The 27,492-nt window shown below is 43.6% G+C and overlaps 1 protein-coding gene across 3 annotated transcripts in view; it reads left to right on the top strand.

The window, feature by feature from the left end:
- Window positions 1-9: 9 nt before the first annotated feature.
- LIMK2 (LIM domain kinase 2) overlaps window positions 10-27,492 on the top strand; it is a 59,531-nt gene continuing 32,048 nt past the window's right edge. Inside the window, exons 1-2 of one of the 3 annotated variants that reach the window (XM_042910097.1) lie at window positions 10-178; window positions 11,805-11,904. In XM_042910097.1, coding sequence (XP_042766031.1) covers window positions 163-178; window positions 11,805-11,904 — 116 coding nt within the window. In that variant the 5' untranslated portion in view covers window positions 10-162. Of the gene's footprint in view, window positions 179-11,804; window positions 11,905-19,050; window positions 19,167-27,492 lie in introns of those variants that run through there. The other 2 variants (XM_042910094.1, XM_042910096.1) reach the window with 2 other exon arrangements.

The following is a 27,492-nucleotide window of genomic DNA, read 5'->3' as shown; positions in this document are numbered from 1 at the left end:
CCCCCGTGCCAGGTGCGGTTTGGTCCTCCCCGGGCGCCGTAGGCGGTGCATCCAGCTTGCGCCGGGGGGCCGCGGTCCTCCCGCGCCTGAGGCGGCTGCGAGAGTTGAGAGGAGTTGCTGTAGTCCCCACCACCTCCTCCCCATTTCCGCGTCCCCGGAACCATGGCCGCGCAGTCGGGTAAGGAAGGGCCGCGCCGTTCTGTTCCGCCGTTATCTCGGAAGCCCGGGCCCAGGACGCCTGAAGGGAGCTGGTAGCTCCCTTCGGGAGTTTCGGGCTGAGTGGACCCCCATGGACCCCGGCACTTTAGCAGGAGAACTGGGGAAGTGAGCACAACGCTCCCCGAGGACTCGGAGGTTGTGGGGCTTCGGGAATTGGGGGGCCGAAGACAGAAGGATGCGAGGGATATGCGGGTTGGGCTGCTGAGGGTTGAGGTCCCTCGAGGAAGGGATGCTGGGCTCTGTGAGGGAACCAGCTTTTTTTTTGTGAATCTGGCGGCCGCAGGTCCCCAAATGAAAACTTTCTAAGGGGGCGCCTGGGTGGCGCAGTCGGTTAAGCCTCCGACTCTGGGTTTTGGCTCAAGTCATTTTCTCACGGTTGGGGAGTTTGAGCCCCGCATTGAGCTCTGCGCTGACTGTGCCGAGCCTGCTCGGGGTTCATATTCTTTCTCTCTCTCTCTCTCTCTGTCTCTCTCTCTCTCTCTCTCTGTCTCTCTCACTCAAAATAAATAAATCAAAAACTTAAAAAAAAAAATAAAATTCTTTCTAAGAAAGCTGGGGCCTGAGTTCTCTTGGAGTGAGGGCTTTGTGGAATATGGAGAGTAAGGAAGGGATTCTCAGGGTTTGGGCCAGTTATATGGGGATGGAGAGTTACCCTGGGTTCTGGGTTTTCTGTGGGAAATGAGGATAGTTGTGACTTCTGACCGGATCCAGGGCGTCTCACGGGTATCTTGGTGCCTGTGATCTTAGGCAGGTCTTAGGGCTCTTTGCAGGAGCTCTTTGCAGGATCTTAGATCTTAGGCAGGTCTTAGGGCTCTTTGCAGGAGCTCTTTGCAGGATCTTAGATCTTAGGCAGGTCTTAGGGCTCTTTGCAGTGTGGGCTCCCTTGGGGTTTAGGACACGGATTAGGGGTTAGGGAGAGAGTGAAGCATTCTTCCGGGGGAAGGTAGGCCACTTCGGGTTCTGGACCCTCCATGGGAGCTGGGTCTTCCCTTGGCCTCTCTGAGACAGGAGAAGAATGTGGCCAAACGCCTCTTAGAGCGAAGAGTTGTCCAAAGGTAAAGGGTAGCTTCAGAGTTAGATTAGCTGAGCCTACAGTCCCCTCTCGGTCACCTCACGCACTACCCTGCAGCTTCCTGCCCTCCTGGCCTGTCCCCCTGCACTAGGACTTTCTGTTGCCTCTGTTTCCCAGCCACCTGTGTGGGAGGCCCAGCCTCTAGGTCGACCAGGGTCAGCATCCAGAAGCTTTCTAGAGGTGACAGAAGGGAATGGTGGAGGGAGGGAGGCTGTCTTGGATATCTGCCCCCATTTCCTGGCTTTCAGCCTGTGGACAGTCACTTCCTCCATCCTGAATACAAGGACCAGGCCACCAATGGGTCATTTCCTTACCATGGAAGCTTGGGATTTTTCTCTTCATTCTGGATAATAGGCTTCTGGAGAAGACTAGGAGTAAAAATGTTCCCTGCCCCTTTCTCTCTGATTTTTTTTTTTTTTAAGCTTCCAGAGTTTTTCAGTTCAAATGATTTCCAGTGACTTTTTTTCTAACCTCCATGTATGTCAGTTACCTGTCTCGAACCTTGATTCTCAGAAACTTGTAAAAGATCTTAGAGTGCAATAAGTGTTTAATTATTAGATTTCTCTGAGTGAACCAAAAAGCTTTGTAGAGGCATTAAAGTGTCTAGGTGTATTAGTTTAGACATTTGTCCATTAGAATATCTGTGGGATACTTTTGTGCTTATGCAAGCACTGAGTAGTATAATGATGAACAAAATGGATACAGTCCTTGCCTTTGTGGTGGATACAGCCTTAGAGACGGATAGTAAATAATTGAGGTAATAATAGAAATAAATGCTATAATAGTTTGAGATAAACAGTGGAAGTAAGTGCTGTAAGAGTACACCACGGGTGAGGAGAGTGGCAAGAAGACACTTTTCTTTTAAAAAGCAAGTTTATGCTGATCCTTGAGAATAAGTAGAGAGTAAGTCCAGCAAAGAAAGGGCAAAGAACATTCCAGGTAGATGGAGCAGCATTAAAAGGTGCCTATGAAGAGCTGTGAGTAGGCCAATATGTCTTTTTTTATGGATGGGGAGACTAAGGCTCAGAAATGACTTGTTCAAGGTTGTACGGCCAAGTAAATGGCGGTGATCAGAATTCATATTTTCCATTTTCAAATTCAGTGCTTTGTCCTCTCACAAACACCAGAATTCTTTATTATCACAAACATTAGAATGAGATTATCCTGTGGAGTCAGAAGGAAGTGGGGCTTAAACTTTTACTTGTTCTGTCCGAACTGTTCCAAGACAACTCAGATTCCTGTGTAACGGGAGAATCAACAACAAAGAAACCAAATATTTACTGAGTACTGTGATGTCTAAGGCACTGGGCTGGGCCAAGTTTTACCTCTTATAAATTTTAACAGATGCTAGAGCCAGGAGAGACTTGATAATGTTACTCTCCTTGTTTCATGTATGAAGAAACTGAGGCCCAGGGGGAAAAATGGATTTGTCTAGGCTCACTCAACTAATGGTAGAGTCAGGACTAAACTAGGATTTTTCCTCCAGTGCTCTTTCCAATTTTCCAGGCTACTTGAGACATAGCACATAATAAGTCCTTAATAAATATTTGTAGAAATGGATAATATGTGGTTTGTGCCTTTGAGAAATTCACTGTCAGTTGAGAGTAATTAAGAAAAAAATGGGCAAATCAGGACAAATTTTTAGAAGGCCTGTGTGTGATAACATTATGGAATTTAAAAGATGTTGGAGAACTCTATTCATGCATCCATTCCACAAATATATATTGAATTCATATTATGTGCCAGGCACTTCTAGGCCCTGGGGGAAACAACAGGAAACAAAACAGACCAAATCCCTTCCCTAACAGAGTATGTGTATATGTTCTTTTTTTTTTTTTTTTTTAAGTATTTATTTATTTTGGGGAGAGCGCAAGTGGTGGAGGGGCAGAGAGAGAGGTGGACAGAGGATCTGAAGTGGGCTCTGCGCTGACTGGCTGACAGCAGCAAGCCCAATGTGGGGGTCTAAATCACTAAGGGAACTGTGAGATCACAACCTGAGCCAAAGTGGGACACTCAACTAACTAAGCCATCAACGTACCCCTCAGAGTGTGTATTCTGATGGAAGAGATAGATAGTATGTAAATATTATGAATATCAAACATCAGGGATAAATCCTCTGAAGAGAAATAAAGTAGGATAAAGTCATAGGAACAGTTGGAGGTCAGGGAAGGGTAGCCTCCCTGATTAATGACATCGAAGCAGAGAAATGAAGGAAGGGAGTAAGCCATTTGGATATCTGAGGGAAGAACATTTCAGGTGTCGGGAATAGAAGGGAATGAGCAAAGGCCCTGAGCCCGGAATGTACTTGGCATGTTTGAACAACAGCAAGGTGTCCAGGGTGGCTACCAGATTTGGTCAGGAGATACTTCTAGGAGGTAAAATTTGAGAAGTCTTGGGTAGATTAAAAGTGGTGGGGGTGAGGGTGCAGTATGATATCCTGGTAGGGAAGAAACTGGAAGTAGGAAGCATAGCTGGGCAAGTTTCAAGGTTCTCACAAGGGATGGTGAATTGATATGGGTGATAGAGGCAAGAATGGAGAAATGGGGCAGTTACAGGAAGTGAAAGATAAAGCTGAGAGGGTAGGTAAAGCCAGACTGCGGAGGGTTTAATGCTAGATTTGTGGAATTTTTCAGACTACAGTAGAGACCATAGGTTTAGAGGCAGAGAACATGATGATGTGTGTATTTTGTGTGTATCAATTTGGCATTGGTGGGCATGATAGATTGGACAAGAGTAAGGAAGGCACCAATCTGGGGGTGATACAGTGGGCCCTGAGGTGGAGTGTTAGTGATAGGAATGGAGAAGAGGGCGTTGACCACAGGAATTACCTGCAACCTGGAAGGGCTAGGGTTCAGGGGCATATTAGGAACAGATGCAGGATCAGTTTGTGTGTATGCAGGATCAGTTTGGCATTTCAGTGAGAGGACCTAGAGCTCTAGCATTCTCTTACAAGCCTATCTTCCTTCTCACGGTTGACTTTGTTTATATAGTAGCAAGAATTAGACTCTTTTACCTATTAATCTATACCCAACAGTAGCTAGAACATGAAACCATTGCCGAGTTCTCTTAGAATATACTTTGATCATCCACCCTGGCATTCTATGTCAAGTCTTTCTGCCTGTAATTTCCTTTTCCTAGGGAAGAAAATCTAAATATAAAGACATAGACTTTGGAGTTAGCAGACCTGTGGTCTAAACTCAGATCTAATACTTGTTAATTGAGCATTTCAATTTTCTCTTCATAAAATGGGAACAATAATGATCCTTCAATACTAGTCTTCATCTTATAGGATCTTTATATTTGATTAGTTCATGTTTGCATAGTGCTTAGAACACCACCAGGCACATTGTAAGGACTCAAAGTAGTTAATTTTTTTCCCTCTATCTTTGACAATGAGTAGAGAACTACTGTTTGGGAATGTATTAATTGGTTAACCAGTTCTCTGATAAGAAAATGCCTATTCATTCACAGCTAAGTAGACTTATGGTTGGAAGTGAGAACCTGAGTGCTGGAAAGCCACAGGAACCATCTGTCTCACTTGTTTCTCTACCAAGTATCCTATTACCCTACTAAGTTTGCCCTGCTCCCAGCAACTGGTTTGTCCCTCTCTGACATGTTATTTCTGTACATATCCCCTTGTCTCTGTCACCTGCATGAGTACTCACCAAGGGCCCCAGAAGTTCATGACATAGTCTTTGTCTTGCACATGGGCACGTAGAAAAAATTTGCTGAATTTGTTTTGAAAATGTTCCCTTCAGATTTTAGAGGTTAGTGTAATTCAACTCAACCTTTTCCCTTGCCAACCCCCTAGATATACATGAAAGAAAGAAGAAAAGCTTTCAGTTGCCAACCAAGTGTCAGGCACTGCAGGAAGTATTTTCACATATATTTAGTTATTTCTCTTAATCCTCTTGGGAATCCTATAAGGTATAGATGGTTATTCTCTTTTTATTTTATTTATTTTTTTTTAATTTTTTTAACGTTTATTTATTTTTGAGACAGAGAGAGACAGAGCATGAACAGGGAGGGGCAGAGAGAGAGGAAGACACAGAATCTGAAATGGGCTCCAGGCTCTGAGCTGTCAGCACAGAGCCTGACGCGGGGCTCAAACTCACGGACTGTGAGATCATGACCTGAGCTGAAGTCGGACGCTTAACCGACTGAGCCACCCAGGTGCCCCGGTTATTCTCTTTTTAAAGATTAAGGGAGACAAGCTCAAAGAGGTTAAATAATTTGCCCAAGGACACAGAACCAGGTTTCACACCTAGGTTACTCCAGCTCTTCTGGTTGACCCTTACTACTAAAGGGCAGATGGAAACAACAGCAAAAATCAACCTTCTGAGATGTCTGTGTATGTGCCTTAACCTGCAAAATGAGAGACCCTCATTTGGTGTCACTGACTCAGAGCTAGAAGAAATAATTTGATCCCACTTCTTATGGAAGAAGAATCTAAGGTTCAGAGAAGTCCAGAAAGTCCTTTAAAAATCATGTCATATTTCTTCTATAGACACTCCCCTTGGTAATATTTGGAAGCTAGTGCAGAGGAAAAATCTTTGGGATATAGGGGAGAGTATCTGGAGGAACGTTAATCATACTGTTAGTCTTGTTGGTACTTACTTCATTAAAGGGTGATCTTTTCTCTCTTGGCTGCTCATCACCAGTTGCTGCCCTGCCCCTCTGCTTCCTGCTTTATCCTGGAACAAGTGGGATTTATACACCTGACCTGCCAGTTCCCAGGGGGCACAGCAGTTACCATCCTTGTTGTTTTGTGCTGCACTGAATTGGCTGGTTTTGTTCCTGGTTCTCATTGTCTAGTGGAACATGAGAAGCATCAAAGATTTTTCTCAAATGAAAGGATAGGATCTGTGCATGTTGGTTCAGGTTAGGCTTTATGGTCTCATGAGCTTTCAGTACCTGGAAATTTCTCACCACTTTGAAGTCTGAAAAGGACTAGTTTGCAGAAACCCAGCTCTTAGACCAAGATTAAGGGGAATGTTAGTGTCTTGTGGGAAATGCACTGGCTGTGGGCTGGAGTACCAGGCTGAGCCCTTCCACTGAATAACTGTGTAGTCTTAAGCAAGTCCTAACTTGTCTAAGGCTGCATACAATAATAAAAATGCAACTGGTCTGGTAGTTTCAGAACTTGGGTTTGAGCCCCTCTCGGACCAGCTTTCTGATGGTTAGGCAACTTGACTCTCCTTCTTCAAGCCCATTTTTCTTTCAAAAAAATGAAAGGATTGGGCTAGAGTAGATGATTTTTAAAGGCCCTTCCAGCCTTACCATCCTGTCATCCTAGTGCCTGCCCCAGTGAATTCATAGATTATTTGAGAATCACATCATCAGTTATTAAGTTGGGGGAGAGAAGCATATGTAAATTGATTTTATATATATATATTTTTAAACTGAATATATTTTGTACCAGGATTCAAAAGATCCTGAAGATGAGAACCTTTGTAATGAACCATTTGTTGTAATTCTCACCCCCTTTGCATGGCACATTCACAACTTCTTAAAAGCAACAAATTCCAATAGTAACTGTGAAGGTACAGTTTTCTGATTATTAAACACTTAATAAGGGCCCCTTATTGTTTTGAGGCTACTGGGGACATTTACTTAATCAAACTCCCTTTCTGGCCTCTGACAATCAGTAGCCACTGTTGATAAGTCTGCAAATATGAGAGATAAACACTATGGAGGGAGAGAGTAAATGTCCTGGTACAATGAGGTATTTTCTGAGAGGAAATATTTCCCAGGCAGACTGGATTCTGGATGGGTTTTTCATTGGGCCTCACAGAAATTGCTAGGTCTTTGTATTATTATATTTCTCTTTCATTTCTTAGAATAAAGGTTGTAAGAGAGTTGGGATGCCTGGCTGGCTCAGTCAGTGGAGCATGCAACTCTTGATCTCGGGGTCATGAGTTCAAGTCCCATATGGGTGTAGAGCCTACTTGAAAAAAAAGTTGGGGCTGTCTGGGTGGTTCAGTTAAGTGTCCTATTCTTGATCTTGGCTCAGGTCTTGATCTCAGGGTTGTGAGTTTGAGCCCCACACTGGGCTCCACATTGGGTGTAGAGCCTACTTAAAAAAAAAAAAAAAGATGCAAAAGGATCATCAACTTTCAGGGCTGTAGGGAGGGGAAGAAGCCACGAGTATTCTTTTGAAGAGTATTTGGTTTTGAGAAGCTGAAGGTCTGGGTGAATATTCTTGCTCAGGTACTTTAACTGAAAAACAGTGTGAATGCATAACAGATAAACTGAGGCCTGCACATCCACATGTGGCTTTACCCATAGGTAGTCATCCTGAGAGCCTGAATACTTACTGAGTGGAATCATCCCTGCTGACCGTTGGAGCTTATCTTTGGAAATTACCTTCATAGTTGGCAGCTGGATCCAACATTTCAGTTGGATTTGCCACACAAAGAGTTTCTGTTCTGTACCAGGTTTTATGCTAGGCCCTGGAGATTTGAAGATAATCAAGATGCAGTCTTTGTCCTTTAGAGCTGGCAGTGGGGATGGGGGACACAGAGAGGGTGAGACTGAAGGAAATAGAAACATAATGAACTATAATTACAAAACAAATGATGTAAAGCAGGTATAGACAAAATGGAACAAACAGTGTCTGCCTTTGGGGGACCATCAAAGAAGGATAGAAATTTGATTAAGGGAAAAGGCAGTAAAGTATCCTAAACACAGAATAGCTCAAGATGTGAATGCTAGGATGCAAGAACATGAATGTGAATGGCAGAAACAGAAAATAGATCAAGATGTGATTTAGAGCATTCCTTTGTTGCTGATGAGAGATAAAGGTTCTTTGGGGTCACCTTGTAGACAGCCATTCATTCCTTTAGTAAAAGTTTGTTGAAGGACTACAGTAGGCCAGGGACCTGTCTTGGTTCCCCTCATCCTTTGGAGCTGACAATAGCCAACTTTAATGATATGTGAGGACTTTGTGTTCCTGCCTTAGGACCTTTGCACATGTCTTCTTTCCACTCCCATCTCCAGTGTTATCCTTCCCTCCTCCTCTCTGCCTGTTAATTTATGTTATCCTTTTGTTTTTAATGTTTTATTTATTTTTGAGAGAGAGAGAGAGACAGCATGAACAGGGGAGGGGCAGAGAGAGAGAGAATCCGAAGCAGGCTCCAGGCTCCAGGCTGCCAGCACAGAGCCCAATGTGGGACTCGAACGCATGAACTGGGAGATCATGACCTGAGCTGAAGTTGGATGCTTAACCGACTGAGCCACCCAGGCACCCCTCGTATCCATCCTTTAGAGCTCAGTTTGAAAATTATTTCCCTAAGGAATGCTTGTTTGCTTTATCCCAACCCCATTTTCCTAGTTATGAACTTGATTTCTCCTTCATACCACTTGCCCCAATTATAATTAAAATAAGTATATTATAGTTTAATATCTATGTTAAATCTCTTTCTCATTTGCTGCTCTTTCCCCAGAATAGGGTTGGATACATAGTTGGCATAGAATAAATATTTTCTGAAAGAATGACTGAAGTGTGTCCATTGAATTTAGCAATAAGCAGTCACTTTGGCCCTTGGTGAGACAGTTTCAGAGAAATGGTGAGGGTGGAAGTCAGATTGCAACAGGTGGGAAGTGAGGAAATGAGAGCAGTGATGTGTAGACAGGTTTTTAATATGTGTGGCTGTGAAGGGGAAGAAGGGTGGTAGCTAGAGAAGAAAATGGAATCCAGATTTTTTTTTTAATGGGAAAGACTTGAACTAATTTAAATAATACTTGGAAGGAGCCAATGGGGAAGGGAGTAGTGGTAGAGATAATGGAAAGTGCACATCTTCTGAGAGGTGGGATAAGATGGAATCTATTACAGGAGTGCCATGCTAAACAATTGAGCCTTTTCTTCTGTGGACACTGGGGAGTCTGAGTGAGCCAGCTAAGACTGTGTGGTAGATAGGGAAAAGAAGCCAAAGACCTGAACTCAGGCTGTGGTGAAAGACAGGGAAGGATTAGAGAAACATTTGGAAGGTGGAACCAGGTGGGTATGAGAAAAGGGAGTAGGGGTCTTGATTTTGTGCTCCTGGAGCCTAGCACAAAGCAGATTCTAAGTAAGTGTTCATTCAGTGGCTTTGAGTTTCTCAAGACTGGGGAAAGGGCATGCTCTGGAGGGTGTGTCAATAACAAGTTACCTCAGATATCTTCATAGTGGAAAGTCCTGATCCTTTTTGAACTTTGTAAACAGCCAGAGGTCATCCAGGGCCAAAATGCTGAATTGTTGAGTAAGTGGGTGGTCAAGTTAGAGACCATTCCTTTCAGTTAAAAAGTAAAAATGAGAAATAAGATGTGGCTTAGAATAATGAGACTTGCTGGGGGTAGGACACAGCAGTTCACAAACTGACTCTAAAAACCCTTCCATGCAAGAGTTCCAAAAATGTTTCAGATCTGTACCTCTATAAGTTGGAAGCGTCTGACTCTTGGTTTCAGCTCAGGTTATGATCTCATGGTTCATGAGTTCAAGCCCCACATCAAGCTCTGCACTGATGGTGTGGAGTCTGCTTGGGATTCTCTCTCTCTTCCCTCTCTGTCTCTCTGCTCCTACGCTGCTTGCTCTCTCTCTCTCAAAAGAAATAAATAAACTTAAAAAAAACAACAACAACAACAAACTTGGAAGATTCATTTGGATGCCTGTCTTCATTGAAAACCTTCTTACTAATTCTTTGTCTCACCCACTGTCCATAACCCAATTTGAGTAAGTCTCTCAGACTTTGAACCTTGGACTTTGTGAGGATTATAGTGCACTCTCTGGTTACTACCATCCAAAAAACCAAAAAGACCCCTCTTGAGAGTCTGAGAATTTTAATTTTTTTTAAACCTTTTATTTATTTTAGAGAGACAGAGCCCCAGTGGAAGAGGGGCTGAGAGAGGGACACAGACTCTGAAGCAGGCTCCAGGCTCTGAGCTGTCAGCACAGAGCCCAACACGGGGCTTGAACTCAAAACTTGAGATCATGACCTGAGCTGAAGTTGGACACTTAACCAACTGAGCCACCCAGGTGCCCTGAGAGTCTGAGAACTTTAGATTCAGGTGATGATGGCATATATGTCCTATCACTATGGAACTGGGGGAGAGGAGCAGGTGGGTCGAGATTTTAAAGCCTTCTGCCAGCTTGTTTAACTTTCCTCTGGGGTGTAAGGACAGCTGCCTGTGTGTTCTGGCTACCCCAGAATGCTGCTGAGCAATCTTGAAGTGTCTGGAGATGTGCATTGTCTATTCATGACCCCTGTGCCTGTGAAACAGGGTTCAGTGACTGTCACCGTGCCTGTGGCAGTCTGGAGTTACCCAGAGAGAACAAAGCTGCATACACGGAGTGTACAAGGGAGTCTTGTAAAAACCTTGTCCTGCTTTCTAGGGCTGAGTCAGGTACCATAGCTTGATCTCAGCTGCCTTCTTTATTTCAAGAAGTTGGCATCTGAGCCACAGCAGAAGTATTGTGTTTTGTCCCTTTTGGAGGGACATGGATTCACTCTGTGTTATTGCCCATGCTAGTCTCTCAGCCTATACAGCCTTTCTCCATCCTTTCTCAGCCCCTGGCAAATCTACTCCATCCTTCAAGGTTTAGCTCAAGTATTAGCTTCCTCTGCAAAGATTTTTCTGACTCCCCTAAGTGGAATGAGCAGAAATTAACATGGTGGAGTATAAAGAGCATGGGCTTTAGGATGAGTTGGGCCTGAGTTGGAATGCTAAATCTGTTGTGTGGCCTGTCACCCTCTAGCCCTAGGTTTGAGTTCTCCCACCCATTAAATGAATTTAATACCTCTTTCACAGGATTGTTTTGAGAATTAAATGCGATTGGGTCTGTGAAAGCAGCTAGTACAAGCCTTGGTATATAGGAGGTGTTCATTAAATGTTCTTTCCCTTCTATACCCATAATTTCTCTTAACTAAAATAGCACTTTGCTTCTACTAAGGGAAAAATTATAATGTGGAAGAAGGGTTCTTTTTCAGTGGATTTGCTCCTTGAAGAACAGAGATGATGTTATCCAGCAGTCTCCATCATAGAGCTTGGAGAGGACCCATGGGTCTGACAAGAGGACCTATGATGTTGGTTGAATGAATGAGCTCCTGGACTCAGTGATGGAATAGGAAAAGGGAATAACATGTTTAACCCAGAGAAGTTTTTGTGGGTGCTGGTTGAGAACAGTCATAGGAAGTCAAAAGAAAGAGACCTTGTTCATTTAATCTACTCAGAGCTATAATAAGCAAGGGCTGAAAGTTCTAGGAAAAGACAAGTTTTGTGGACAAAGGAATAATCGGAACCATTTCTAAAAAATGGAATGAGACTTACTTTTGAGGTCATGAATTCCCTGTCCCTGGGGAGATGAGCAAGCTGGATAAGTGCTTACCAAAGATCTTGTGGAGGCAGGAATTGTGTATTTAGCAGAGCACTGGACCACCCTTTCAATATAAGTCTGTTGACTCGGTCTTATTCAGCATGGTAGGAATCCCGTCCCTGTGCCCCCTGCTACCTCTCAACCTCCTGGTTTTGTGTGTAGGTGAAGATGCCTGGAGGTGTCGGGGCTGTGGGGACCATGTTGCTCCAAGCCAGAGGTGGTACAGGACTGTCAACGAAGCCTGGCACAGCTCTTGCTTCCGGTAAGTAGGTCTGTCCTCCTGTCTTTGCCAGCCACTACTTCGTGTTCTGGAAAATACAAAAACAAGCTTCTGACTTGAGAGTTTCCATTTTGGTATGGGTTGAGAGGACAGGGAAGAATGTGCCAAGGAAGAGCACATGAACAAATGGAAGAGCCACATGTGGGCCAGGTACAGCTAGAAATGGGGTAGGGGGATTGGAGCAGCCTTTTCCAGGGTATCCCAGCACCTTCACTTTACCAATGAGGAAACTGAGGCCCAGAAAGAATGACTTTCCCACAGCTACACTACTGATGACGCAGGTGCCTCAAGGGTTGTTCTTGAGTGCAGTTGGCAGAGCCAGCTCTTCACCACAGGATGCCTCCTAGTTTCCTGCTTTTTGTTATTTAACTTTATTATAGCTCTGAGATTATTGTTTGAAGGCAGCCCAGTTTCTTGAAAATAACAGAGACTTTAAAGTCAGATTTGTTCCTGTTGTCTGAGGCTCAGTTTCCTCATCAGGAAAACACGGATGTTAAAAATTTATCTCATAGATTTGTTAAGATAGAATGAAATCATATATGCCAAGGGCCTAGCACATGGTAGGCACCCACTGAATGGATATTTCTTTCCCCTGTGAGATTGGAATCTTCAAGAGTGGGAGCTTGTCTGCATTCTCCAGAACATAAAACAGTGCCTGGCCTACAGTCATTCCACATCGGAGGCTGGGTGGGCATGTGTGCCCTCATGGTCTGAAGTAGTGGGGCTGTTGCTTACATCCTGAGAATGAGACAGACTGTAGACAGGCACCATGTGCTATAGATTCCAACTCCCACACACAGCTCTTGTTGCAAAGCATCCCCCGTGCTGATATCAAGTAATTTAATTGACCTTTAAGCACTTGCCTCCACCCGGGAACTATGTGGGGGGTTGGCCTGGAGAGCTCTGGCCTCTGGAAGAGTTGGAGAGGAACTAGCATTTTTTCTGCCCTTTCAGCTCTAATTCAGAGAGCTCTCCAGTCTTCTCTGTGGATCTAATTGCCTTGGTTCTTCCTTTTACCCTCAAGGAAGTTGATTCTTTACTTACTACCTTTATTTAGTAAGGATTAGAGCAGAATATCGGAGCTATAAGGGGACCCTACAGATAAAACCTTTGGCTACCACTTTCATTTAGAGCTGAAGCTAATCCTGATGAGTTCCCAGGCTGAGGCTCACCTTGGCACCTAACCCATAGGGTCATATTTATCCCTGCTGTTTTCCTATTTGTGTTAATATTTTCCATCCAAAATAAGCAGGACAGGGTAGAAGAAGCTAATTTTTTGAATTTCTGGATTCTCTTAACACCAGAGAACTTCAGAACCAGAAGGGACCACCTATTGTGTGACATAACCCCTTCATATCACAGTTGAGAGGCCTGAAACCAAAAAGACAAAAAGAGGTACAGAGACAGGTCATGGATGGTCAGAGTTGACCTTAGTACTGAATTCTTGCATCATGTGTGGGTCTGGTCAGATGCTAGCTTGTTAGGGGACATATTTGTGTGCATGTTGTGTGTGTGTCAGAGTGGGGGGTAGAGAGAAATATATGTGTAGAGAGAAAGAAGTAAGGCACGTTAACATGGTGGATGAGTGCAGGCTCTAGAAGGAGGCTGTCTGGTTTCAAATCCTGGCTTTGCAATTTATTAACTGTCCTTGGGTTGACTGCCTTGAGCTTTAGGCATCTCATCTATAAAATGGGGATAAGTACTCATCTCACAGGCTATCACAATTAAATGTAATAACCTAGATAAACTGTTCAGCATAGCACCTGACACATAGAATACCCATAATAATCCGTAGCTGTCACTTTATATTATATTGTGAGTGTGTGTCTATATACACCTATGTGCATGGATTTATTTCTCTTGTTACGCACCTCTTGGTCTTCTAATGTAGAGCCTCAGGGATTAAAGTTAACTTTGAACTACCTTGGCACAGTTACACCAAAGATCATGCCTGTGGGGGAAGTAGAACATCTGGAATAGGTCTCCCATTTATAGCTTTGTCTCAAGGACATAATCTGTCTAATCCAGCTTTATTTAAGGAGCACATTTCCTGATTCCTGAGCTTTCTCACGAAAACTGGATGACATGAAGTCCTCAGATGGAGCCTGGTAATTTGCCCTGGAGAGACTGGCTTCTTTGGAGCCAACTGACTTTTGTCCAGTTTGGAGGAAGATCTTCAGGGCTGAGAAGGACTGTATTTGTTTGTATTTGTTGTAAGGACCATGAGGCATCAGCCTGAATGGTCTTTGAAATTTTCTTTCATCCTAGCTCATCTGTGATTCTCTGATGAATTCAGAGTGTCTGGGCACAGGTCTGCTGAAAGTAGGACCCTCCCTCCATGCTACCCAAAGAAATTCATTTTTCGTGATTCCCTTCCAGCCTTGTTCTTACCCAGTTGAGTTAGTTACAATAAAGGAAATGACTTTTCTTTTCCCTTTCCCCCACACCTTTGTTTTCCTAGTCACAGGGTGGAGCTGGATATTCAATGAAGAAATTACTGGGGTGTGGCCCAAACTCTCCTCCCTTCTCCTTCTCCTTACATTACCCCATCCCCCGCATCTGCAGCCACATCCGTAATCCTATCTCTGATAGCCTTCCGCCAGATTCTCAGGTGCCCCAGACAATAGGAAGCCACTGAAGGCTGGAACCTGGGACTGTACAGCAGAGGCCAGCTGACAAACCTCCTGGAAGTAGCCTAGTCTGTAACTGTGCTGGTACAGTTGGGTGCCTGGCCAGGATCCTTCTGATCCCTGGACACTTGGCTGACCAGCCCTCCTGCTTCCTCTCCTCAACCTTTGCAACAGGCCTATTTGGACTCTGTGTACCTCTGGCAATGCCATTGGTTCTAGAGTTGGGGCCATTCTCTCTGAAGCTCTCTGAAACTGGCTCCCCTCTCCATGGGGGAGGCCAGGAAAACAGCCAGACTACATGTTTGTAGCTGAGGTCAAGTATGGAGCTGGCATCTTGTATAATGACTTGGCATGTTGGCAAACCTAAGAACCTTGACAAGCTTTCTGATGATTGTCCTTTCACCCTCATCAGAAGTGTTTAGCCAAGGAGGAGGGGTTGTGGGAAGAGGGAAAACTGCCTCTATTAATTAGTCTTTATTGTCCTTACTTGGGACTCTCTGACTTGACCTGGTTCCTAATAGCATTGTCAGAAGGAAAAACCCACCATCCTGAAGGCTCCTGGGAACTCTTCAAGGCCTCCTTTCTTGGGATCATGAACAGACTCTGAGCTTTCTCTTTTGAGAAGGGATTTCTTTTCTTATTTTATTTTATTTTATTTTTAACATTTATTTATTATTGAGACACAGAGAGACGCAGAGCGTGAGCAGGGGAGGGGTAGAGAGAGGGGGAGACACAGAATCTGAAGTAGGCTACAGGCTCTGAGCTATCAGCACAGAACCCAATGCGGAGCTCAAACTCACAAACTACGAGATCATGACCTGAGCTGAAGTCAGTCGCTCAACCAACTGAACCACCCAGGCGCCCCTTGAGAAGTGATTTCTAATGCCTATGTTCTGGAAAAGGAATAATACAGATAGAAAGCTGTTGTCACTTCATCAGGCAACAGACCATTTCCGCTAAATTTGTGATTCCAGGAAAGGCCGGTGAAGAAATTATACACGTAGCCACCAGAGACTGTGGTGTAATAGGCTGGGTGACGACAGGGTATCTTCTGTGATGCTGCAAGCCGTGCTCATTTTCTTACCTACACCCCCATCTAAACAAGCATGGTGCATCATAATTATAGTAAGAACTACCATTTTTTGAGTGTTTACTATGTACCAGACACTGTCCTAAGCATTTCACATTTGTATCATCTAACTTAATTCTTATAACAACCTAATAACTGTAGTACTGGTCATACATATTTTACAAATAGGGAAATGAAAGTTACTTGCTCACAGTCATAGAGCTAGTAAGTAGCATAGCTGAGATTTGAACCCAGGTGTTCTGACTCCTTGCTTACAAGAATGAATCTCTTTACATTCCTGAATATGGCCAGGTTGTTTAACCTCCCTGAGGCTCAGTTTCCTCTTCTGTAGCTTCAGAGTAAAAACACTCACCCTGCTTGCCACACACAGGTGGTGTCAGATAACATTGAAGGCTATTGATTCAAAAGCTTTATGAACTCTCAAATGTTAACAAAAGTGCCGATACATTTCTCCTGGGTCTCTGGCTCCTGCTGGGGGAGTCCGTGGAGCAACCCTGCCATCTGCTGTTGTAATGTTGTTGTTGCTGCCGCATTTACTGACCCAAGCCTTTGATTCTAGTTGGCTTATTTGTCTACTTTATCTCTAAGGAAGAGCCAGCCAGCAACTCATTAAGGCTGGCAGTTAAACGGACTAGGGCCTGCCTGACAGAGGACAAACAGCTGGGCCTTCCTCTGCCCCCACAAACAACTCCAGCGTGAACACGGAGTGGGACTTCTAGTATATAGCAGCAGTATGTTACCTTCAGCATGCCTTAATACTGCTCTGTTCTTTGGGAAGAGAGAACTAAGATCCCAGAGAAGCCCCACAGCTGCTGTCTGGGGCAGAGATGAAGAGGGGTAGGGTGGAGCCAGTAATGGAAGACAGATATTTATTAAGCATTGTATTGAGAGTTTCACTTAGATTATCTGATTCAACCCTCACAATAACTCTACAACTGCATTTTACACAAAAACAGGAAGGTCCAGAAAGGTAGAGGAACTTGCTCAGGGTCACCCAGAGCTAACATTTGAACTCAGGTCTCCCTGACTCTGAAGAGGGTCTTCTCTCCACTAGGACTCCCCAGAAAGAATAGTAGACTTAGAGTCAGAAGAGCTGAATTTGGGTCTTAGCTGAGCCAGGCTGGCTGTAACTGTGGGCAAGTTCCTTTGCCACTGTGAACTTCAATTCCTCATCTATGAGATATAGTAAAAGTAATCCACCTCATGAACTTGTGAGGATCAAGGCGGTAATGGATAAGAAGGCACTCTGAGGGGCACCTGAGTGGCTCAGTTGGTTAAGCATCTGACTCTTGATTTCAGCTCAGGTCAGGATCTCACAAAAGAAAGCACTCTGAAAACATGAGGATGGTGTAATGTGAAGGGTTAGCAGTGAGCAGCACATGGGAATTTTGTGCTGCTTACGTTACCAGTTCACGTATAATTTTGAGCATCATTTGCTATATCAAAGGCACCAAATTAGATGCTGTTGGGGATACAGATTTAACATATTGGCCTGGTCTCCTAACTGGCTCCCTCAGACAGCTGAAAAATAGTAATAATGTGGAGCAGTCCTAATAGTGGGCTCTAGTGTGACTTTTATTCTCATTCCCCTGAAACAGTGTTCCCTTAGTAACTTTCCAGGGGACAGCCACATCAGTCCATCCACTGGCCACTCTTCAGTCTTCATCTTGTATGACCTTCCAAGTTACACTAGAGGTTAGTAGAGAAAAGTGAGCAAGATTTTGGGAGTCAACCTGTTCGAGTTTCCATCCCAGTTTCTCTTGAGTCAGCTGACCTTGAGTTTCTTTCCACAGTTTCCTCATCTATAAAAGGGGAAGTAAAATGCTTCCCACCTGAAAAGGTTGTTGTGCAGCATTAAATTTGATCATGTATTCAAAGCCCTTAGCACAGTGCCTGGCCATAATTAGGACTTAACAGATGTTAGCATTTATTATTATGTTAGTATTTTTGTCACTCTTGAAACATTCTCTTCCCTCGACTTCCATGACATTCCATACTCTCCTGCTCCCCCCCCCCCCCCCCACACACACACTTTTCTGGTCATTCCAGTTTACTTATCCTCTATCTAGCTCTGAAATGTTGCTGTTCCTCCAGGCACACTCTCTGTTTCTCCCTAGGCAATCTCACCCACACCCATGGCTTCCTCCACACACTGATGACTCCAAAGTTTGTATCTACAATCCAAACCTTTCCACTGGGCTCTTGTCCTGTCTATCCTACTATGAGCCTCTCCTGCCCATTTGAATGTCTTCCAGGCATCCCAGATCCAGCTGGACTTTCATTCTTCCTCCCCAGATTAGCTTCTCTTCAGTATAACCTGTCTCATTGAATGGCATGACCATCCACCCCACTGCCTAAGCCAGAACCTGGAAGTGCTTCTTGATACCTCTTCTCTCTCATCCCCAATATCCACACCTGTCAGTTTTATCTCTAGGTTATATTTTGAATGCGTCCATTTCTTTCCATTTCTCCTACTACCACCCTATTCCAGGCTATTATCGTCTCTCACCTGGGTGACTAAAGTAGCCTTCTAATTGCATAGTCACTTGCACCACCCAATCCATTCTCCACAGAGCGGCCAGAATGAGTGACCTTAAAAAAAAATCTGAGCACGTCACACTGTCATCTCTCCATCCTTATATGCATCCATGATTTTGCAGTGCTCTTGGATAAAAACCAGTCCCTAATGTGGCCTACAGAGCCCCTTGTGGCCTGGCCTCTCCCCATAGCCTCCTGCTCACTCTACTTCAGTCTCACTGCTCCTCCTCACAGGGTCCAAAACACACCCTGCTTCCTTCTGACAGCCTTCTGTTCCCACTGTTCTCTCTGCCTGGAATGCCCTCTCACTCTCTTTTGGCCTAATTAACTCTTGCTCATCCTTCAGATCTTTACCTGAATGTCTCAAAGAAATAGTTATAGAATAGGTCATGACCCCCTGTTTTATGCTTTCATAGACCTTCCCTTTGATGCTTTTTTTTTGTGGTTTTAATTTTACGTTTATTCATTTGATCATCTCCTTAATAACATCCTGAGACCTCTAATATTCTGTAAGTATAACCTGATCACGGACCATGGGACATTTTGCCCTTCATTGTGTCACCACTGAGCACATCATTGGCATGTGAGGGATATTTGTTGAATGAGTTGCCAGGGTGGCCAAGAGACATGATGTAAGCAAGGCCTTTCCCTGCCCTTCCTCTTCCCCACATCCTTTCCTTAGCAGCCACTGAGTCTGCAGTTACTGTAAGTGGCAGAGAGAAATTGGTTCTAGACATTGGGTTGTTTTGGAAAGTTGCCTGCGATGTTGAAGTGAGAAGTTAAAGCTTTGTCTTCTGCCCCCAAAGGAGCCAGAGATGATGACCTAGGAATCCTGTTCAGCAGCAGGTCTTGAGCTGTGCTTCTTTGTAGGTACCAGCCAGACAGGAACAAATTGTGAAGAGAAAGGCAGTAGAGGGAAGAAAGAGCCCAACTACTCTAGACGGAACTAATTATGAATTGAAATCTGACAAGTTTCAGTTCTAATTGTAAGTTTTTTTATTTTTTAAATTTTAGAAATCTTTGAAAGATGATATTAGCTAAAGATGTACGTTAAGTATAGAGTGGAAAAAATGGAATATTTACATAATATCTTTTACTTATGGGTGATTTGGGGCAGGGAGGGGGTGAATAGGTTGGTGATTCCCCAAGAAGTTGGAAATGAAGTTTGTCCTCTGGGGGGTTAAACTAGTCAGATCTACATGTAATAGGAACAGTATCATGTGGTAGTTAAGAGCACAGACTCAAGAACCAGATTGCTTGGGTTCGAATTCTGATTCTGTCATTTATTGCTTGTGTACATTGGGCAAGTTACTTACCCTTTTTGTGCTTCATTTCCTCATCTGTAAAACGAAGATACTAACCTTTTGTCTAGTTCCTAATATTATTATGAGGGGTAAATGAATGAAGTCCTGTGTAGTATTGGGTAAGAACAGGGCTTCACGTGCAGTGAGCACTCATGAGTATTAGCCATTTATTATTAGCTACTAGGGAGCCAAATGTCTCCCAGAGCAGAATAATATGTGAATTGGTGATTGTTATATATCTGAAGAAGTAATTATTTTTTTTTCAATTAAAAATTATTTTATTCAGGGCGCCTCGGTGGCTCAGCTGGTTAGGCATCCAACTTCAGCTCAGGTCATGATCCTATGGTTTGTGAGTTCAAGCCCTGCATCGGGCTCTGTGCTGACAACTCAGAGCCTAGAGCCTGCTGTGGACTGTGTCTCCCTCTCTCTCTGCCCCTCCCCAACTCACACTCTGTCTCTGTCTGTCTGTCTGTCTGTCTCTCTTTCTCTCTCTCTCTCAAAAATAAATTAATACTTAGGGGCGCCTGGGTGGCTTGGTCGGTTAAGCGTCCGACTTCGGCTCAGGTCATGATCTCACGGTCCGTGAGTTCGAGCCCCGCGTCGGGCTCTGTGCTGATGGCTCAGAGCCTGGAGCCTGCTTCCGATTCTGTGTCTCCCTCTCTCTCTGACCCTCCCCCATTCATGCTCTGTCTCTCTCTGTCTCAAAAATAAATAAACATTAAAAAAAAAAAAAAATTAAAAAAAAAAAAATAAATAAATTAATACTTAAAAAAAATATTGTACTAAACTGGGGCAGCCACTCTGGAAAACAGTATGGAGGTTCCTCAAAAAGTTAAAAATAGAACTACCCTATGACCCAGCAATTACACTACTAGGTATTCACCCCAAGTATACAAAAGTACTGATTTGGAGGAGCATATGCACCCTGATGTTTACAGCAGCAGTATCAATAGTAGCCAAATTATGGAAAGAACCCAAATGTCGTCGACTGATGAATGGATAAAGAAGTTGTGGTATATACACAATGGAATGTTACTCGGCTATCAAAAGAATGAAATCTTGCCATTTGCAACCATGTGGATAAAGCTAGAGTATATTATGCTAAGTGAAATAAGTAGGTCAGAGAAAAACAAATACTATGATTTCACTCGTGAAATTTAGGAAACGAATATAGGGGAAGCAAGAAAATAACAGAGAGGAAGGCAAATGATGAGACTCTTAACTATAGAGAACAAACTGAGGGTTGCTGGAGGGGAGGTGGGTAGGGGGATGGGCTAAATGGGTGATGGGCATTAAGGAAGGCATTTGTTGTGAGCATTGGGTGTTGTATGTAAGTGATGAATCACTAAATTCTACTCCTGAAGCAAATACTACACTATGTGCTAACTAGAATTTAAATTAAAACTTGAGGGGCACTTGGGTGGCTCAGTTGGTTAAGCATCCAACTTTGGCTCAAGTCATGATCTCGCAGTTCATGAGTTTGAGCCCCACATCTGGCTCTGTGCTGACGGTGTGGAACCCGCTTCAGATCCTCTGTCCCCCCCCCCACCCCCCTCCCTGCCCCTTCCCCGCTCATTTGTTCTCTCTCTCCCTTTCTTTCTCTGTCAAAAATAAAGAAACATTAATAAATACTTGAAAAAAAGGTTTTTTTTAAATTTTTTTTTTTTTAACATTTATTCATTTTTGAGACAGAGAGAGACAGAACATGAACGGAGGAAGGTCAGAGAGAGAGGGAGACACAGAATCTGAAACAGGCTCCAGGCTCTGAGCTGTCAGCACAGAGCCCGACGCGGGGCTCAAACTCACAGACCGCAAGATCATGACCTGAGCCGAAGTCGGATGCCCAACCGACTGAGCCACCCAGGCGCCCCTGAAAAAAATAGTTTAAAGCCCAGAAGAATAATGAGTGGCCAGCAGTGAAACAGAAAGTGAAAAATCAGTGAGGCAAAATTAGTAGTATGTCCAGATAAAAATATTTAATTTGGATTTGGTCACCAGAAGGGAGTTCTTTGTTATGGACAGGGCTGATTTGGCTGGCTTGCCAGTACCAGAATGAAATTTCTCTCCATGGCTGCTCATCTCCCTTTAAGTCCATACTCACAAAACAACCTTCTGATGCCTAATTCAGCTTGTTGGGCATCTTGATAACAGGAAGGGTCTAAAGGTAGTACTTGTATGGGGGATGTGGGTATTCTAAGTTCAAGTGTCAACTCGTAAATGGACCGTGGGATTGATAAATGGTTAGAGGCATCCTAGAATGTCTGTACCTCTCCAGGTGCTATGAAGCCCTGTTTCCGGACCTCAGAAGCCAAAAAAACAAGGCTTCATTGAAGTAGGATCATTCAGCCAGAAAATGCTAGCCTTGGAGAGGTCTCTAGATGGTGAACCAGTCAACCTTTCTCTGACTACAACCCCTTCCTCATGTCTCTCTTCAGTATTGACCTCCTGTGTGTGGAATTTTTTGCTTACTTAACTCCTTCCTTTTACAGAGGAAGAAATTAAAGCCCAGAGAGGTTTAATGGCTTGCCTCAGATCACAGAGCAAGTCTGTTTTTAGCCAAGTCACATTTTCAGTTTTTCTCTTTTCAGGCCAGGGCTCTTTTCCTGGCATTACCTACAGATTTGTTAAGATATCCAAAGTGTTTTTTTCCCATTGCGGCCAGGAGAAGAATATGTAAACATAGCATTAGACACCGAAGGTTGGACATTCAGTTGTATCACATAGCAACAGTAGATGATTATTTACAAGAGGTTACAACTTCACTCTTATGTGCTTACAGCCCATACAGGCAAATCTCAGTTGTTAAAATGACCAGCTCAGTAGAGATGTTGCCTGAGAATGAAGCCATGGTCTGCCATTAGCGAACACTTAGCCAGCAGACTTCATATGGACATAAGTGCAGCCAGCTGTAGACTTGAGATAAAAATGCACATTCAAGGAGACTAATTGGCAACTAAAAACCAGCACCCTCTTTGGTGTCTGAGGCTTTATGTTCCATTAATTGAGAATCTCTGCTTACTTAAATACCTCTGATAACTCTTCACTGCCTGTGGATGACTCTTTCACCTAGCAGACCTGGCGCTTGGTGATCTGCCCTTGCCCTCTCCCACCATCCCAGCCTCCTCTTGATCACCCTTGACATGTGCCCTGTACTGCAGCTTACAGACCATACTCTTCTCCCTCAGTGCACTTGCACGTATTGTTTCTTCAGGCTGGAATTCCTCTTGTCTGCCTGGTAATCAACCTTCAGATTCAACTGATACACCTCATCCTCTGTGGAGGAGCCTAGCCAAATCCACCCTGAACCTTCCCCACCAAACATAGGAGACTTTCTCCCTCTTTGTTATTCTCATACCTCAGTTATAGTCCTGTCAATATTTGTTTACACACTTAAGTTTACACATCTAAGTGTATGTTTACACATACACTCTTAGAGTATGAAATTCTTCAAGTCTGAAGGTATATCTAGTTCATCTTGGTATCCTAGAGCTTAGCAGAGTGCCCAGAATGCAGTGGGTGCTCAGTGTTTGTTAGGCGAATGATGTTTTTGTCAAATGACCACCTTTCTCTTTGGACACATGGATAAGCCCTTTCAATATGCATCTTCACCATCTTTTTGCTCTACAGTATTCTTTCAGGCAAGAGCTTTTCTTCTGAAATGGGAGCATGGAGTAAGACCTCTGTCTGTAAGTGTCATTCCAAAGCTGAGATCTATCAAAAGTCAAGGTATGGCATGCCTTCTGCACTGTGGCAGTCCACTGTGCTAATTTGCTTTGTATTTTTCCTCCAAGGGCTGGAATCCCCCCTTCCCTTGGGCAGTATTTGGAGGAGTGCTAGCAAATTCTCTTTCTCCACATTTGTCACCATTACCAGGAAAAACCTCCCAAGTACCTTAGGCCAGATTTGAGGGTAATTTTTTTCTCTCTGTTGGTCATCTTCTGGCAATACCTTCCTGAGGCTGTTCTGTAGTGATCCTGCTTCGATCCAAGGATGCTCCACTGGGCTCCCATCAATAGCCCCGACTCTTACAGCAGCATCAGCTGTTTCTGAAATTGGCTAATGTCAGCCCTTGTGTTTTGTTTCAGTTCCAAAGGTGGCCTTTTCATGTGATGACCTGTATTCTGGAGTCCTCTTTTCCCACCATACCCTGAGTAACACTACAGTATCACTGAAGGAAAAAGAGAGGCAGCTACTATGGGGTTGCAAATGAGTAAGAACAACACTAGGAAGGTGAAAGTCCCCAGTGAGCCAAGGCTTTACAAAATGTAGACATTTTGTAAACATTTATTTTTAATTATTCTCAATCCAGAATAAGAAGGTGAACAGCCTATCTTCAAGTCATTTCCTCATTAGTAGCCAGGAGGTAATAGTGACCTATTCTGCTTGCCTCTCAAGGTTAGTATGAGAAAAGAATGAAATCAAGTGGAAGAGCCCATAGGAAAGAATAAAGTAGTGGATTCCATCTTCAATGTGCATCAGAAACACTGGGGCTTGTTTAAAATGCAGATTCTTGTGCATGGTCTCAGCCATTCCTATTATGTAGGCTTGGGGTAAGGTCCAGGAGTCTTCATTTTCAATAAGCTCCCCCCGGGAGTCTGATGCTGCTATTCCACATTTTCAACCACATTTTCAGAAATACCACTGTAAATCAAATAGCAAGTGTAAAATAGTTATTTGAGGCAACTTTACTGTCTCAGACCTGAAATCCAAAGACTTGGGTTAAATCCCAGCTCTGCCGATTGCTAGACCTGTGTGTGACCTTGAATAATAGCTTTCATTGTGAACCTTAGCTCCTCATATGTGAAAAGGAGATAGCAACCTCAACCTCACAAAGTTTTTAGAATTAAATGAAAGCATATGTGAACGAGCCCACCTCAGTGCCTAACTCCTGGAACTTAGTCAGTGTTTTGCAGAGTGGGAGCTAAGTGTCCACAACTTCTGGAATGTGGTGTCATGTTAACAAAAGATAATCTTTGGCATTCATCTTAAGTGTCATGGCAATCTGGAAAGAACCTTAGAGATTTAGTCCAATCCTTTGATTTACAGCTCATGAACTTGAAACTAGGGAGGGAGGATGTGAAGCCCAAGATGCATGAGGGTACCCAATCACATGAAATGTGTTTAGTTTTTAGACTGGAAAATTCTTTCCCAGTATACTGAAAAAAGAAAAAAATGAAAAATCTTTGTGGCATAATAACAGAACCTCTATTAGTAACTTTGGAGAAACCGAATGGGGGCAGTACCCCAAGTATAATGGTTATTTGAGCCATACCTGCCATATACCAAGGACCTATCAGTGAAATAAAGATGGAAATGGGTAACTGGCTCAGTTTTCAAAAAGAAGGAAATAGAGATGCTGGAAAACGTGAGCTCATAATCCTTTTAACTTGACTTCTTCACCAAATTCTGATGGAATTCTGTGGAAATTTGCAGATATTGGAATAGGTGGACAGTGAGCACTTAGAAAAGGAGCCGATTACTAGGATTCAGCAGTAGTGAATTAGCCATGACTAATTAGACTTGACTTCATGTTTTCACTGGGTTGCTAGTTGTGAGACCCTCTCTTGATTTCCCTAAGACATTTGATAAGCTCTTTCATGATACCCTGACAGTAAGAATGTGGGCAGGAAATCTAGAAAAATCAGATACAGGAATTGAACACACCCAGCAGTTTGGGGCCCTCTATTGGAGAGGTGGGATTCCTGAACACCTTGCTAGGGCTCATGTTGAGGAAAAGGTATGGGTTTTGAGGTCAGCAAGGTAGCTTTTAATCTCAGTCTTGTACTTCCCAGCAGTAACCTTGGATGAATCACCTAATACCTCTAGGCTGCCCTTACCTGGTCTGTGCTATAGGTATTCCTCATGAGGTTGTTACAGGGACTAAACTGGATTATGAGTATAAAAGCCCTCTGTAAATTAAAAATGCTTTATAAACATTAGTTACCACCGCCATTCTAGTACTGTGGTTGCTCATAATGGGGGGTCCTGAGTTACATGTTTATTTAGTGGGCATCTGTGGATGAAGGGTGAGCCTGGTATGGGCCTCATGTCGTTGGATCTGGCACTAGACAGATACGGGGTCAGAGCCCTTCCTGCGTGTGGTGCTTAGGGACACATCAAGGGAACTCTTTCCAAAGGAGATTGAGTGCTCTGTTGGAGCTGGATCTAGAAAAAGGAGGCAACCACCAGCCTGAAGATACAGGAAGCTACAGAAAGAGCTAAGAGAGCAAAGGTTTGGGAAAGCCTATGTGGCCAGGTCAGGAAGTAGAGTGGGGCAGGAGGTGGCCAAAGCCATGACTCTGGTAGGGAAGCTGAAGAAACAGCCCCAGGAGTTCTGTGTGCAGTGTACCCAGGCAGGCTTTGCTTTTGGACAAGAGCACTAGGAAAAAAGTGTGAAGAGACATTTGCTCTAAATCTTGGGGCTTCTTTTTTGTTGTTATTCATTTATCGCCTTAAAAAGCAGCAATTAAGTATATAAGAAAAAATGGAAACAGTATCAAAAGGGTAGAAAATTAATACTGTTTTTATCCCTGCTTCGAGAGATCTCACTACTTGAAAGGAGAAACTGATAATCAAGTAGTGCAATCTTCTAGATGGTCTTTAAGGATTATGCACATAGAATTTTTAAACAATGGAATTATTATGTTTACTCTCTGATGGTAGGATTTATTTTATTTTATTTTTTATTTTTTAAAATTTACATCCAAATTAGCATGTAGTACACCAATGATTTCAGGAGTAGATTCCTTAGTGCCCCTTACCCATTTAGCCCATCCCCCCTCCCACAGCCCCTCCAGTAACCCTTAGTTTGTTCTCCATATTTATGAGTCTCTTCTGTTTTGTCCCCCTCCCTGTTTTTATATTATTTTTGTTTCCCTTCTCTTATGTTCATCTGTTTTGTCTCTTAAAGTCCTCATATGGTGAAGTCATACGATTTTTGTCTTTCTCTGACTAATTTCACTTAGCATAATACCCTCCAGTTTCATCCACGTAGTTGCAAATGGCAAGATTTCATTCTTTTTGATTGCCGACTAATACTCTATTGTATATATATGCCACATCTTCTTTATGCATTCATCCATCGATGGACATTTGGGCTCTTTCCATACGTTGGCTATTGTTGCTAGTGCTGCTATAAACATGGGGGTGCACGTGTCCCTTCGAAACAGCACAGCTGTATCCCGTGGATAAGTGCCTAGTAGTGCAATTGCTGGTTCGTAGGGTAGTTCTATTTTTAGTTTTTTGAGGAACCTCCATACTGTTTTCCAGAGTGGCTGCACCAGCTTGCATTCCCATAGGATTTTTTAACGTAACACCTTACCTGGGACAACTTCTGTTTCAGTACCTAGGGTCTACCTAATTATTATTATTTTTTTTTAATTTTTTAATATTTATTTATTTTTGAGACAGAGACAGAGCATGAGCAGGGGAGGGGCAGAGAGAGAGGGAGACACAGAATCTGAAGCAGGCTCCAGGCTCTGAGCTGTCAGCACAGAGCCCGAATCGGGGCTCGAACTCACGAACTGTGAGATCATGACCTGAGCCGAAGTCAGACACTTAACCGACTGAGCCACCCAGGCGCCCCTACCTAATTATTTTTAATAGCTGCATAATATTTTATTGTATGCCTGTGTAATTATATTTAGCCCGCCCCTATTAATGGACACGTGACTGTTTCTAATCTTTTAGTATTAAATCGTGCCGGACACATGTCCTGGCACATTCGTACAAATATTTCTCTGGGCAAAATTTCTGTCAGTGGAATTTCTAGGACTCCTGTTTTAGAAGGATGATGGCTGCTGTAGTGTTTCCGCACTACAGAGAAGAGAAGCAGAGGCTGGAACAGTGGTCAGTAGATGAGAGTGGAAATGCTCACCTTTCAAGGTTCAGAAGTGGTAGAGTCCCAGCAGTTCCATTTTTTGGTTGGAGTCCTCCTGGCCAATAGAGGGCCCCACACAACACAGTTCCTTGGGCTTCGGATTATCTGACCAGAGCTGCCGGGGGTGAT

The sequence above is a fragment of the Panthera leo genome, chromosome D3, assembly GCF_018350215.1.
Source record: "Panthera leo isolate Ple1 chromosome D3, P.leo_Ple1_pat1.1, whole genome shotgun sequence".
Classification (NCBI taxonomy): Eukaryota; Metazoa; Chordata; class Mammalia; order Carnivora; family Felidae; genus Panthera; species Panthera leo.
Note: the sequence above shows the minus strand (reverse complement) of the source record. Positions and strands in the feature narration are given on the sequence as shown.